General features: G+C 41.3%; 1 protein-coding gene across 8 annotated transcripts in view; it reads right to left on the bottom strand.

The window, feature by feature from the left end:
* The window catches only part of ptprsa (protein tyrosine phosphatase receptor type Sa), a 228639-nt gene that overhangs the window by 53343 nt on the left and 161985 nt on the right, over window positions 1-13311 (bottom strand). For 3 of the 8 annotated variants that reach the window (XM_069153384.1, XM_069153386.1, XM_069153387.1), the window contains 7 exons: window positions 12845-13114; window positions 12048-12629; window positions 11193-11329; window positions 10919-11063; window positions 3845-4165; window positions 1755-1948; window positions 345-371 (listed from right to left, as the gene is read on the bottom strand). In XM_069153384.1, coding sequence (XP_069009485.1) covers window positions 345-371; window positions 1755-1948; window positions 3845-4165; window positions 10919-11063; window positions 11193-11329; window positions 12048-12629; window positions 12845-13114 — 1676 coding nt within the window. The remainder of the gene's footprint in view (window positions 1-344; window positions 372-1754; window positions 1949-3844; window positions 4166-10918; window positions 11064-11192; window positions 11330-12047; window positions 12630-12844; window positions 13115-13311) is intronic. The other 5 variants (XM_069153389.1, XM_069153390.1, XM_069153392.1 and 2 more) reach the window with 2 other exon arrangements.

Raw genomic sequence — 13311 nt, 5'->3', positions numbered from 1 at the left:
AGCACAAGACGAAACACACCGTATCAGCAAACAGTATGATACACGTAGCATTAGCATTCCAGGCACAGTGGATAGTGGATATTGCATCAGCCATCATTTTGTACAAGCTAACTTGCAAGAGAAGTTTGTCCTTTTTGCCTTAGCCTACTGGCGTGTCGAGATAGGGTAGAGGTTGGCTGGCCAGACGGCCGAGGTAAAGCCTCTGAGCCACTTTCTTATCCAAACTTAATAAATAAAGATTGAAAGGGTTTGTGTGAACTTTGAGTCCAACCAGGTTGATGCAATACCCGCTGTTTATACTCTTTTCAGGTACACAAATCACTCAGGCGAAACTTCGTACTCACATATTCAGCTGTATCGTCCGTTTCCCACTAACCCCCCCCCGCCAAAGAGGAGAGTGCAGGAGAGAGAGCAATGTTTTTTTTTTTAAAGAAAGAAAGAAAAAAAAGAAAGGGAAGAAATAGGATTGTGAGAGATGAGGGCATTAGAGGTTTGAGAGCAGAGGGTGGGTATCTGAAATAGGTCACTCGTTTTGGTAGGTCAGGCAAAAGAGAAGCTGTTTGAAGCTTATGTTGTGAGGTGCAACTGAGGCAAGGCTGAGCATTGTAAAGCTCTGCCCTTTGGGGGCCTGGAGATGTTTAACCATGTCAGTGTGCAGCTAATGATAAATTAGCAGCACATCAGTATTGAATCATTGATTTCTACAGCCAGTAATGAGATTAAGATGTAGCTTGGAAGGGTTTAATGATGAGGTTGTTTTTAAATATAGTACAAAAAAGCTACAACTTAATAAGATATTTTTGGGACGTTTTCGATGTGACAGCTTGGTGTGTGCATCGCTTTGAATCTTATAATTTAGGTAATTTGAGACCATTGTATTCTTGGATTCATGTGCCAACCAACTGCTAAAATGTTAATGTGATGCTGGTGGCATTTGGCCTGAATGGACCCTTCATTCATGTGTAATAAATAGTTTTTGATTCATTCATTACCAGAATATGCAGCATTGCATATAAGTATTCTTTTCTGTGTTGTTTACCCGATTGCTTCAAGGCTATAATTTCCATTTGGTTGATTGCTACTGAGCAGAAAAGGCTCACTTTGGCAGGATTCCTCCAGAATTGTGTCGACACAAGTTTAGTAAAAGGAAAAAAAAAACAGAGTGTGTGTGTGTGTGTGTGTGGGGGGGGGGGGGGGGGGGGGGGGGGGGGGCATCCATTACAGTTCTGTCAGTCGAGGCTGATTTTTGGTGAAATGTTTTCATGTCAATTTTAGCCCTTTATCCAGGCACAGCATACTATAATCAGCATTTTCTTTGAGTTTTTGCATTTGATAGAAGTACCCAATCAAATATTTCATGGTAGATGTTGCCATAAAGTGGGGGTCTAAAATTCATAATAAGAGCCATGGAGGTAGAAGAGGGAGGACAAGATGAGTGAAGCTTTGATTATAGTTCTTGTTGTAGGCTGAGAGGAAAAGAAAATTACAGCAAAATGAAATGAAATCCAAGAGGGAAGAGCACACATATCGCTCCCATACCCCAGCAATATTTGCACAGCCACAACCGCGTGGATTAAGTACACAATTTACAGACTGTATAAGGGAAAAAAGGTATGCAAAGCTTTTTCTATGTTTGCAATTTTATGTGACAAAATAAATGCATTATTTGCAGAGTGTAAGCATGCTATGTGGGGTATTTTGCATTTATCTGACATTGACTGATTTGTTCTGGGGAAACTGGGAGATGGTCATACCTGTGCATCAGCCAGCATGACATCCTTGATGAGGGGCGGGCCCCGTGACTCGCCATTTTCCACACGTACATAGTGAACCTGGTAACCACGGATCTGACCGTGCTGCTTGCCTGGCGTTAGGGAACGCCACATAACCTTAAGTGCTGTAGAGTTAAGGACCTCCACCTCCACCCGCCTCGGAGGAGCCCCAGGAACTGTGGGGAAACAAAACAAATCCTCCAATCAGAGCATTTTGTTGAAGAATTTGGATTTTGACGCACCATTTTTTTAGATGTTAGTGGGAATGTGTTTCATTCACCACTCATATTTTGAAATTGCTCTATATCCTTCACAATATTTATAGGAACAAAACAGGATGAGAGATCCACATAAAACTGTGTCATGACATTAATAACCCCCTGATGCACACATAAACACGCCATATCCATAAAACGTACAGACAACGGGTGAGAATGACACACTGCGACATTACAAAACAGCAGACACACTCAATACCACATCTCCCACCAAACACACACACACACACCATCACCACTTTCTCCTGTCTCCTCCACCTCCCCACTATGTGTCTGTCAGTAGGAAGCCCTGTCTCTCAGTCATAATGACAGCCCTTTACGGCAGGCCTTGCTTCCAGGCCTCTCGGTGTGCCATGGACTGTCCTTTCTGAGATGGATGTGCCAATAATAAAACTCTTCCTTTCAAACTGCTTCCATTTGCTCGTGCACAAACACTTAAGAGTCGCCTTCTTCAACCCCTAAATCACAACCCCCCACCACCACCACCACCCCAGGATCATGCACCAATCTTGTTTATTACCAGAATCTTTTCTACCTTTTAGCTCGGGCTCCTATTTCTTTACCTGGCACTTCTCTTGTCAGACGTTATTGTCGTAATGACACCAGGAAATTTGTTATAGCCATTGTCAGTGCGTTGTGGCTTTCACCCCTGCGATCCCTGATGCCGATGTCTTTTCACACAGGTATGGTAAGAATTTAAACTCTCCTGTTGCACTTGCACTTCAGTGTAGGAAAAATCCTTAAAATGCTGTGGTAATGGATGTGAAATGGATCGTGGAGAACAGAAGCCAATCTCAGCCATCTGTCAAGGATCCAGATGTGCTGTAACATGCTTGCAGATTTAGTTCTCAAGTTTGTTTTCTATTGTCAACTTTTTGTCCTCCATTGTCATTTAGTTTCTGCTATCCGACTCTGCTGTGTAATGTTTCTTTTTTTGTTTCTTTCGAGGGGGAGATGTTTGTGCGAGAATGTTGGATTTTCAATTTTCCAAGCACTGCATTTATTGTGCTAAACTGGTACACAGTGGTTGCACAAAAGAAAAACGGTATCAAATGACCCAAAAATATATGCATGTGTATCGTATTTTACCTTTTTCCAGGAGTAGTTAACTGAGCATATTTTCACAACTTCAAATGGTGACAACCTAAACCATTATTCTTAGCTGTTTAGAGAAATACAGGTCAGGTCTGAGTGCATTAGTTACCAAACACAGTGGGAGTTTTATTCAAACCTTTTTATCTACCAGACTTTCCAGTCTGCAATCTCAGACGTACATGCATCTGTTACCTCCAACCTACGGTTACCTCCATAAATGTACAGACAGATGTGGCCTTGCAGTGTACATCACTCATAAACGCTTATAGCTCTCAGCTGACCAATGGGATACTGTTAAAAGCCAACAGAATATCGGGTATGGAGGCTATTATGAATTACATTTGGTTTGTTATGTTTTCATTGAAAAATGCTTGATTTCCCAAGTGTGCAGTCTATTTTTAGCGTTTCCATTCATATGGTTTATTAAGCTGTCGGTCTCTTTGTTGTTTAAGGACAAAAATCTTGTTATGCATTTGAAAATATGCAACCAAAAGCTAAACTAGTTTGTTTGGATTATCAGATGTATTTTTCTACTCAAAGTGTGCATGCTTGGGCATGCAAAAAAACAAGTTTCTCACACACAGACATACAAAAAAATAAAAAAAATATTGCCCAGGGCATACTCATAATCAATATCTGACATACAATGTCTTCATCTCTAAATTAAGTCTAGTATTGACAAAATAGAGATTTATGTACCGTCTTCATCTGTCCGGCAGATCAGGGGCTCGCTCTCAGGGCCTGGCCCAATCGCGGTGGAGGCAGAGACAGTGATGCGGTGTTGGGTCCACTTCTCCAATCGCTGCAGCAAAACCTGCTCTTCAGTGGCAGGCACCATCGGCTCCTCCATGGGCTCCCCGTCGTCACCGCCCCCCTCTGACGGGCCCACCACCTGGTAGCGCACCCTATACCCCGCCAGGGCACCATTCTGACTCTCCAAAGGCGGGGGGCGCCAACTTACCAACAGGGTGGTGGAGCTGGTGCTGCTGCACTTAATGTCTTGAGGGGGAGCTGAGGGCTCTGGTGAGGTGGAAAGGACAGGAAGGAAGGGGGGTTGGGGGGAGGACGAGGAGGAGGAGGATGGGGAAGGGGTAAAAAACAAAAAAATAAAAAGATGGGAGAGATAAAGAAAATGAAAAAAGGAAAATTCAAAACTCAAATAAAAAACAAGAATAATTGAAACAAAATTGCAAAACAAAGACAGAGGCAAAATGTTTGAAATAAAAAAATAAAAAAAACAAAAAACATCAAGCAAATGTCAACACAAGATTCATAAATGGATAACGGCACAAGCTTGTGTAATAATGAATCAAGATGGCTGCCCTTGTAAGATACCCGAGTGCTGAATGTGCAAACGTATTGGTTTTGGTAGTTTTTTGGCAAGAAGAGCCATCAAAGCTTCATAGTGTGAAGTATTACTGCTACTGAGGCACGGGGTAGAGACTTTAGTCAACTAGCAACCAGATAAACATGGCAGTGATGAGCACACATTTTCCAGTTCAAGGTCTTTACAATTATTGTTACCACTAAGCTACTTGGCTGTCGACATGAGCTTTAATGTTGTGTCCATAAATCCGGCAAAATATAAAGTGAATATATACTTTTATTCAACAATCCATTTAAAAAAAATATTTAAAATTTTGCACCAGAATTTTTTGCCCAATTAACATAACCTAAACCAAGCTATACTCATAAGCTGGTCTATCCCTTTAAATTCAGCACAGCATTAAAACGTTCCAACATGGTGGCTGTTATTTGTGTCTGAAGTGGTCTTTGAAAACATGTTAAAATCTACACAGCTGTGAACTTTCTAAATCAAACTCAGTGCCTTTCGGTTCTAATCTGTGCCAAGCTCTTAGACGGCTTGTGCTTGTCCAAAGAGTGTGCTGTGCAGGCAGTGATAAAATGTTTCACTTCTCATCCAGAGTTTGGTATTATACGGGTAAGAGGACATGTATGGAAATATTCCTATCCAAGTCAAGTTTCCTCTATCCCACCATGATGTTTTTATGTAATATATTCCTTCCATCTTACTCTGACAGTTCATTATTACATTTTTGTCTGTTATGTTGGTGTACATAGCACAATAATCAAAAGCAAAATTAAATATCAAAAAGAAGGCATTCCACACACACAGAGTAAGTTAAGAAAAGAACTCAAATGAAAACCATGGAATCAAGCAGAATGTTCTCATACCAAAACAAAGGCTGAAGAAATAAATTATGAACTGAAGGAGGGTACCGGGAAATGAATTTCTCTGTAACCCAGGTGACTCGAAAGAAAGAACCACAACAACAGTTAAGGTTCAAAAATGACAACTTATGAGAAAACATGAAAAAAAGAGAATACTCAGCATAGACAGAAAATAAGAACATTTAATGTAAAAAAATAAAATAATAATAATAATAATAATAATAATAAAAAATAAAAATCACAAGCATTGTCTGCATCATACGTACCTGACTCCCAAAAATACACATTTTTAAAGACTTTCTTACCACCAGCACCTGATTACAGAGCATGCTTACTCTGGAGTCAGTGAGCCACAACACTTTCTCTCCCAGAAATCATACCAGGAATTTTGACATCATTTTTTGTCTTTTTAATCAGTAAACACCTTTAATTTTATCCACTGAGAGTTCGTTTTGGACCCATTTTGGGTTACTGGGAGGGGGAGCGTTGGCTCTGTGCTGTAGCCAGGGCTGTTTAATACTGTATTGTCGGGCCGGAGGGTCCACAAGACTGTGAGAGGGGAAGCCATCCGAAGCTATCCCAAGATATTCTGTTCTTGCGCTCTTGCCCAAGCACACAAACATCGTTTCTTGTTAACAATTTGTACAAATAAATCCCATTTCATAGCCCTGTGCCTATGTATCTTCGTAAAGCTTACTGCCATTTTCAGAATGCCAAGACACAAGAATAGAAGAAGCAACATGGAGAGCTTGTATTGCGGAATTCATAAAAGTTTAATGATGGTGTTTTGACTGTAATGTCACTTTGGGTGGAACAGCTTTTAAAAAAATGAAATAAAAAACAAGAGTTTGGAGTATAAGACAGGCCTCCCCCAGTGAAAAGTGAATGTTCCAGCACACAACAAATAAGACAGGACCTCAGCCACAGTTCCCAAACCCTTCTCTGTGTCCAATGGGCTTATTTACTTAAGGTCTTACTGGATTTTGAGCCTTTCAGCTTCTTTCCTTCGCTCATATTGTATTTGCAAACTCTCCACGTCAAGAATGATTGCTCAGTTCTCAATCTTTGTGGCGTGGAAAAAGGCTATGAATCTGACAGGGCCCAGGCTATCATAGCGCACAGGCATCCTCATGCCTGATAACAGTTTAAGACTGGCTGGGTCACAGCTTTAATAAAGTGCATATCCCATGAAGGCCAGTGGTAGGATTATGGATACTAGAACTATACAACCACAAAAGAAGGAACTCAGCTAATGCTTCACTTGAGGTTCTTTTGAAGCTTCCCTGAAAGAGTTTCCTAAATGCTATTTGACAAATAATTAGTCATGTCTGCATTCACATCCTTCTCTTTGACTTTTAAGTCTGTTGTGATGTGACTGGGAGCTCTGGCTATACATTCTGCAATGTCAAGTACCAGTGGCATACCTAATCATTATGACTACCTTCACATTAAAAGTGCAACATCTCCAGTGGTTATCATTTTTTTCACATTAATGCAAACAGCCATTAACCACTGCCTCATGTCAACTCTTTAAATGACACAGATTGGAAATGCTTTTGCTATTGGACTCTAAGCACATGTCTGTATTTGAACTGTATTTTCAAAAGAGGCCTGAAATGACAGGATGTTCGTATTTGTAGATCATTATGGAATTAATCCTCCCCCCAATGCCACATGGCCATGGTGTGGCTCACACAAATATTCCAATATATCTAAAAACCTAGTGCAATTACAGTAAGTGGGGGGGCTAAACTGCTTGTTTGGTTAAATACAGAGGATTTAGAATCTGCCACTTTAATTTAAGAGATAGCACTTGACTGGCTACTGGCAGGTTCTAGGTATAATCTAAATGTGTAACAAAGCCTGACAATCCAGGGCCTTGGCTCATAGCTCATCGCAAACCATGAAATTAATTCTGACGCTATGAAATGGGATTCTTATCTGCCACTCTGGGGCCATGCAGTCCCCTAACACCCACTCCCAGGGTCTATCGCAGGTCCTGTTACCATGCCTCGCAACTGGGTAACAGCTAGAGGGAAACTGGGAGCCCTTCCCGGCTCTCGGATTGTGGACCCACTCCGGCCACGTCTGAACGGTCTCACAAAAATGGTCTCAACCTGGTCTGACTATGGCAGCATACCCCAGGAGGCCTTGCTTCTGAACGAGGGCCACTATTGTCAGTAACATCTTGTGTATTTATTTCAGCCTGCTGAAATATTTGTAGCTCTTTGATTTGACAATGTATTTGGCATTAATCACTATGGAGCAAATAAAGACTGCAAGATAATTCCAGGAGAGCTGTTATTTTTTTGAAGTGAATTTTCATGAGATGTTGACAAGAGTGGTCCCCATGACAATAGCCTCTGGTAATGCTACTTGGACTGAACACAAACTTTAACAATCTGTAAACATTTTTACCACAGATAATAGACAACAAAGCAAACTGGAAAATCATGTTGTCTGTCTTTCTTTTCACTTTGTGGCCAAGCGTTTCAGTCTGCCAGACACTGCGATGGATTCGAATCCAGGCCGCAATAGTTCTTTCGGGCTGCGACTGGAGCAAAAGTTGAGTTTGCAAATGAAGTCATATTAAAATTGTATGCAGCCATTGCACTGTAATGTGTTTTATAAAGAATGGGCAGGGGCAGTGAATCAGACGTCTTCATCATAGTGGACTGCAGGGTGTGACATATTTTACCGTAAATGTGTGCGGCAGTTCTTAGTGGTTGTGTGTGTACCACACCCATAGTGATAGTATGGTACTTTGGAGTCTGGCACCAATGGGATATTTTGTGTGTTTGTGTGAAACTGCAATAGGTTGTTATCCAGCAGCTGTGCCAGTTTCCTGTCTCTAAACTCTGTGGCCATTGTGTTTCTTTGCACTTGTATGTTGATATGTGGTCTGGGCACTCCTTGTTAAAACAATGAACTTTTTCTGACGTTTTCGGAAAGGTCTGTATTTCACTGCTTAATATTTGACAGCATCACGTAAACAAATTTTTAATATGGACGTCCCTGACAGGTCTTCGAGAAAGGTTATGGCAGACTGAATCCCTGAACCACATAATCACTTACCTCAGGGCATCCAAAAGTTCAAGTTAGTTAATGTGATGTGTTAGAAAATGTTTTGCTTTGTCTGACTTGATTTTTTTTCTGACTTGTGAGAGAGTGAGAAACCACAGCAGCTTGTGCAGGAACTCTTCAGTGCATTAAAAAAAGAAAAAAAAAACTTGGCTGAGAGAGACCAGAATGTATGAGGCAGTAGAATGGATAAAAAAGGTAAAGATGTCTGTGAGCCTTAAAATTATAGCTAAAAATATTTGGTAATATGATCATACAAATTAAAACTTATGCGGAACACATGTGGACAGGCAGATATTAAGATATACCAGCGGTTATCCTTTCTGTCCTTTGAAATTATATGGCTGAAGCAACTCACAGGAAGAGTCCTTTGCGTGAAGTAGAGTTAGACTTAATCTCCACCATATTTGCTCTAAAGTAAAGACTATGTAAATCCTGTCAGTATATACTGCTCTGTCTGATGTGTTGTACTTGCTTGTGTCTCTGGTGGACTTGGGTTCATGCAAGAACCCAACAGAAAGACAAAAAATTTGCAGCAAGCTACTGTTTGGAGTGATGTCAAACCCATACTCTTTCAGATAACCCAGAAATGAATAGAAACTGGTAAATAAATAAAAGGTTTAACTCAAAACTTTTACTGAAAGAGTTAACATAAAGGGAAGAGGACACAAAGTGAGCAAGGTGATGTCAAGCCATTCCAAGGAGAGCTTTTGTTCCGATGCACAGGGGAACAAGTGGCACAGAGAGAAACAGCTAGAATCGGGTGATGTGAGAGGAAGAGAGGGGTGTATCCAATCCAATCAGCTTGCGGTTTACCAGTCAAGAACAAATGCAAAAACAGAGGCAAGGAAAACACAAACACACACTGACAGGTGAAGATGTGCACAGACACTCGAGAGACGCCAAGGCAGAAATGGGACTGGATGAACATCAAGTACTTTCATGCCTGGAGTGATCAAAGATCAACGGTACAGTGATATGTTCTCAACAGCACCCCAAGTGGGCGGGAGTCAGTGTCGCATGCAATTGGCGCTCTCCTCAGTGACTCTGCACTGTCTTTGTAGCTCTGCTGCTGAGCGGTAACAAAAAGAACTGTGAAGTGGTTGTTCCAAAGTCCCCACGCCAGATGTGGGGGGTACAGCCAACAAGTTTCACTGGTAGAAACAGAAAATGTGTTAACAGAAGTCTACTCCCACCGCCATGGCTCTCCTATGTCCCTGTAAAAGTTCACCGGTTTAAACCTCACAAAGTTTAACGAAGCGCAGTCGTTTCTTTTAGAATAAAAGTGGCCACCTCCAACAATAAATGTGTCTTTGTCTTTGATTTTCTGTATAATGAATCACCAAGATCCACATTGACTCGATCATATCCACCTGTAATTCCATAAATCTCTATACATTTTCAAGGTTCTTCACCATTAATGTATTAAACCTCAGTACAGAGTATCATTGTTAATCTGTGTGTGCAGTGTCAACCCAAAAGACATGAGTATAATACTCTGTCATCCCAACAGTACTTCTTTGTACTGTAGGATATTTGATGGGATAAGCTTTGTGTATTTTTTCTTTCTCTTTGGTTTGCACTACTGTGCATGCTGTTATTTTTAGCTGCCTAGTTTAAATAATTCAGTTGTGTTCCTGCTACCTTTAAACTAAATAATCAGTGCAGAACTGATTTAATGAAATAAATTGGTGGTGGGCATGTTGGTATTTTTGGTGACTGCTAATACGTTTTTTTTTCAGTTTTTTTTTTGTGGATGATAACATCCTGTCCAAATTACACATCACCAATATACATACAGTTCATATGAGAGCCTTGGAAGTTTAAGAGGAGAACTGACATTTTTTGTGTCTCTGTCACATGGGAAGTGCACTTGCTGTTGACAAAGGAAAAGCAAATATGAACAAAAGTGAAAGGGAAATAAAGAAACTGCCAAACTTGTAAGTCCATATAGACTTGTTTTTTTTTTTTTGCCAGGGTATACTTATATTTTGGCACCAGAGGCAAGTAAGAAAATAAGCTGATTCTAAAATTAAAAGAACACTGCCTTTAGCCCGTTATGGATTACTTTCAACCTTAACTCTCCAAAAAACAAATGTTTCTTCATGTAAATGCCACCTGACGTAGAAAATAGTCATATTGTTAAAGTAGGGTTAATAAAAAGAACAAATGCAAAAAATATCAAACCACATGTTTAGGCAAAAATTCAACAACATAACAGTTAAATCAGTTCGTTATGCAGTCTCACGCAGCTTTGAACTGTGGTTATGACTGAGTAAAAACCCAATCAAAATTCAAAGCTGACAATGCAGTTGACATCAGAGAAGAGTTTACGAGCTCCAGTCAGAAGGAAAAAGAAACACATTAGAATTAGAGAAGTTTAAAGGTAGAGGTCCACAAAGACATAAAATCATATTTTTGTAATGATTTACTGTGAAAATCACTGTTAGCCCACCCGCAAAGAAAACAGGAGAGAAGACCAAAAAAAAGGCTACATACTGGCTTGCAAGGTCTTCAAGGCAATGTCATTTGTGAAGGCTCCGATGCCTTTGTTTGAGATGGCTGCCAGGGAGAAGTGGTACTCTGTGTTGGGGCGGAGACCTTCCACAACATATGAAGTTGTGGGTCCAAATGTTTTCTTCATCTGTTGGTTGAGAAATAAATCATTGACAACTCTGAGTTCCAACAGCTGCACAGAGATGACATGTTGGATCACTGAGACACCTCGCAGTACAAAAAGGCAGAACATCCAAAAAAACACAGAAATTCTTACCTGGGTGCCAAAACTGCCTTCCATGTAGCGAAGTTCATAATTTACAATCCCTTCTTTGTCATAGGCAGGTTCCCAGGTCAGCTGGATGCTGGTGTCTGACACAGCACCGACCTGGAATTTGGATGGCTGACCTGGAACTGAAGAACATAGCAGGGCACATTGTAGCAGGATGTGTTACTAGAAATTAATGACAAGACAATGAAGTTAATATTTAGCACGAGGGATCCCATCCAATTACCACTGGCTTTCTTGTTCAGTGATTTCTTAATAAAAGAGATTATTTGTTATCTCCACAAAAACATGATGAGATTGGGCGGAAAGTGAATTTTATGAAATTAAATGGAGATTAATAGATTACAGTTAAGAAAAAGTTTGTGACCTTTGTGACATGCAAGGTACAATTGTGCCCTACTTATTTTTGTGTGCATGATAATGGACATGCCACCTTGTCTTATCTTGAATGGCTTGATCTTGCCGAGCCCTGATGTTGAACCTGGCAAGTTCTCAAATGTTGGTTCTTTCTCAATTTATTTTTTCCAGACTACTAAAATCAAATCGGCTTTAGTCATCATTTGTAGATGATGCGGGTGAACTTTGCACAGCAGGGGGGGGGAGGTGTCTCTTAAGCAGCAAATACTGTCTGTTTAAAGTTGGAGAAAATTTGCTGCTGAGGCACATAAACAGCTGAACAAGTATTCTGTTCAAGCAGAAGGCTGAAGAACAAATGTAATATTCACCAAATGTCTATCTAACGACTTGCTTTGAACACTATTTGAACATTACACAGTTGCACGCAGTTTTAACACCCATAACCAAGTTGATCAAGTTAACCAAAATTAGGTTTTATATCCTTACCTCCCTGCAGCACTTTCACATGAATGGGCTCGGAAAAAGGTCCGTCACCTACAGAGGTGAATGCTAGGACTTTGATTGTGTAGGTCTCTTGGGGAGTTAGGCTCTGGATAGTGGTGATGATGCTGTCCTGCACATTATGGATCTGCCAGACGCTCATGGGCTGAGAGTCGTCCATGTTGTAATATACACGGTAGCCCTTGATCTGCCCATTGGGCTCCTCTGGCTCTTCCCACTGCACCATCATGGTGTTTTGGGGAAGGATCTGGGCCTTAATGTTTCGTGGCGGACTGGCGGGGGCTTGTTCACCAGTCCGAGTTTCTACCGGTTCACTGGGAGGACCCTGGCCGATTGTGTTGACGGCTGACACACGGATCTCATACTCTGTGTTGGGGTAGAGGCCACCAATGCTGTAACGTGTAGTGGTGATGTCATCCACCGTCTCATACTTGCTGTCTGGGGACTTGGCCCTATACTGAATTATGTAGTATGTGACTGGATCTGGATTTCCTGAGTCCCAGGTGATGGTCACACTAGTGGCAGTGGTTTCGGTAACCACAGGAGTACCTGGGGGCTTGGGGAGAGCTGTTATGGTGGAAAAGCAGGAAGGAAAGAGGATGCAGTCATTTATCATTACAGCGAATTTGTAGCAAATACAGAAAGCTTGGGAATTCCTTCAAAAGGGTCCAAGAACATTATAGCAAGACAAACTACAACAGCAATTTTCTGTACAGGCTAAACCTAACTGAAGTTAATCTTCTTTGTAAATACCCATTTTCACAAGCACAGTTATCTCTTACATTTGACAGTGATCTGCGCCACAGCTTCAATGATGCCAAGGCTGCTCATGGCCACGCAGGTGTAGTTGGCCGACTCACGGACGCTGCTCAGTTCAAGAACGTTTCTGCCCACTGGCATTTCATCCTCCGGCGTCAAGTCCTCCGAGTTCAGCATCCACTTGACATAAGGCATGGGCGACCCCACTGCCACGCATGTAATGTTCACACTGCCACCGGGCATAATTTCTTGACTCGTTGGTGGAATGGAGAAGCGAGGAGGCACCCGCCGGACTGGGAGAAGGCATGAGGAAGAGGAGAGGATGACAAAAGAGGGCGAGGGAGTCAAAAAAAAAGGAGAAAGAGAGAGGTAACAAGAGAGGCCGATGAAAATGGACCCTCCACATGGAACGATTTAACACAAAAGGTTCAACATAGTAAACGTGAACTCAAACACAAAATAAAACTAGACTTTTCAAAACAAAAAATAT

Source organism: Embiotoca jacksoni, unplaced genomic scaffold, assembly GCF_022577435.1.
Source record: "Embiotoca jacksoni isolate LCO1_2020_lvr unplaced genomic scaffold, fEmbJac1.0.p SCAF_19, whole genome shotgun sequence".
In the NCBI taxonomy this organism is placed as follows: domain Eukaryota; kingdom Metazoa; phylum Chordata; class Actinopteri; family Embiotocidae; genus Embiotoca; species Embiotoca jacksoni.
This window is presented reverse-complemented; position numbering and strand designations above follow the sequence as displayed.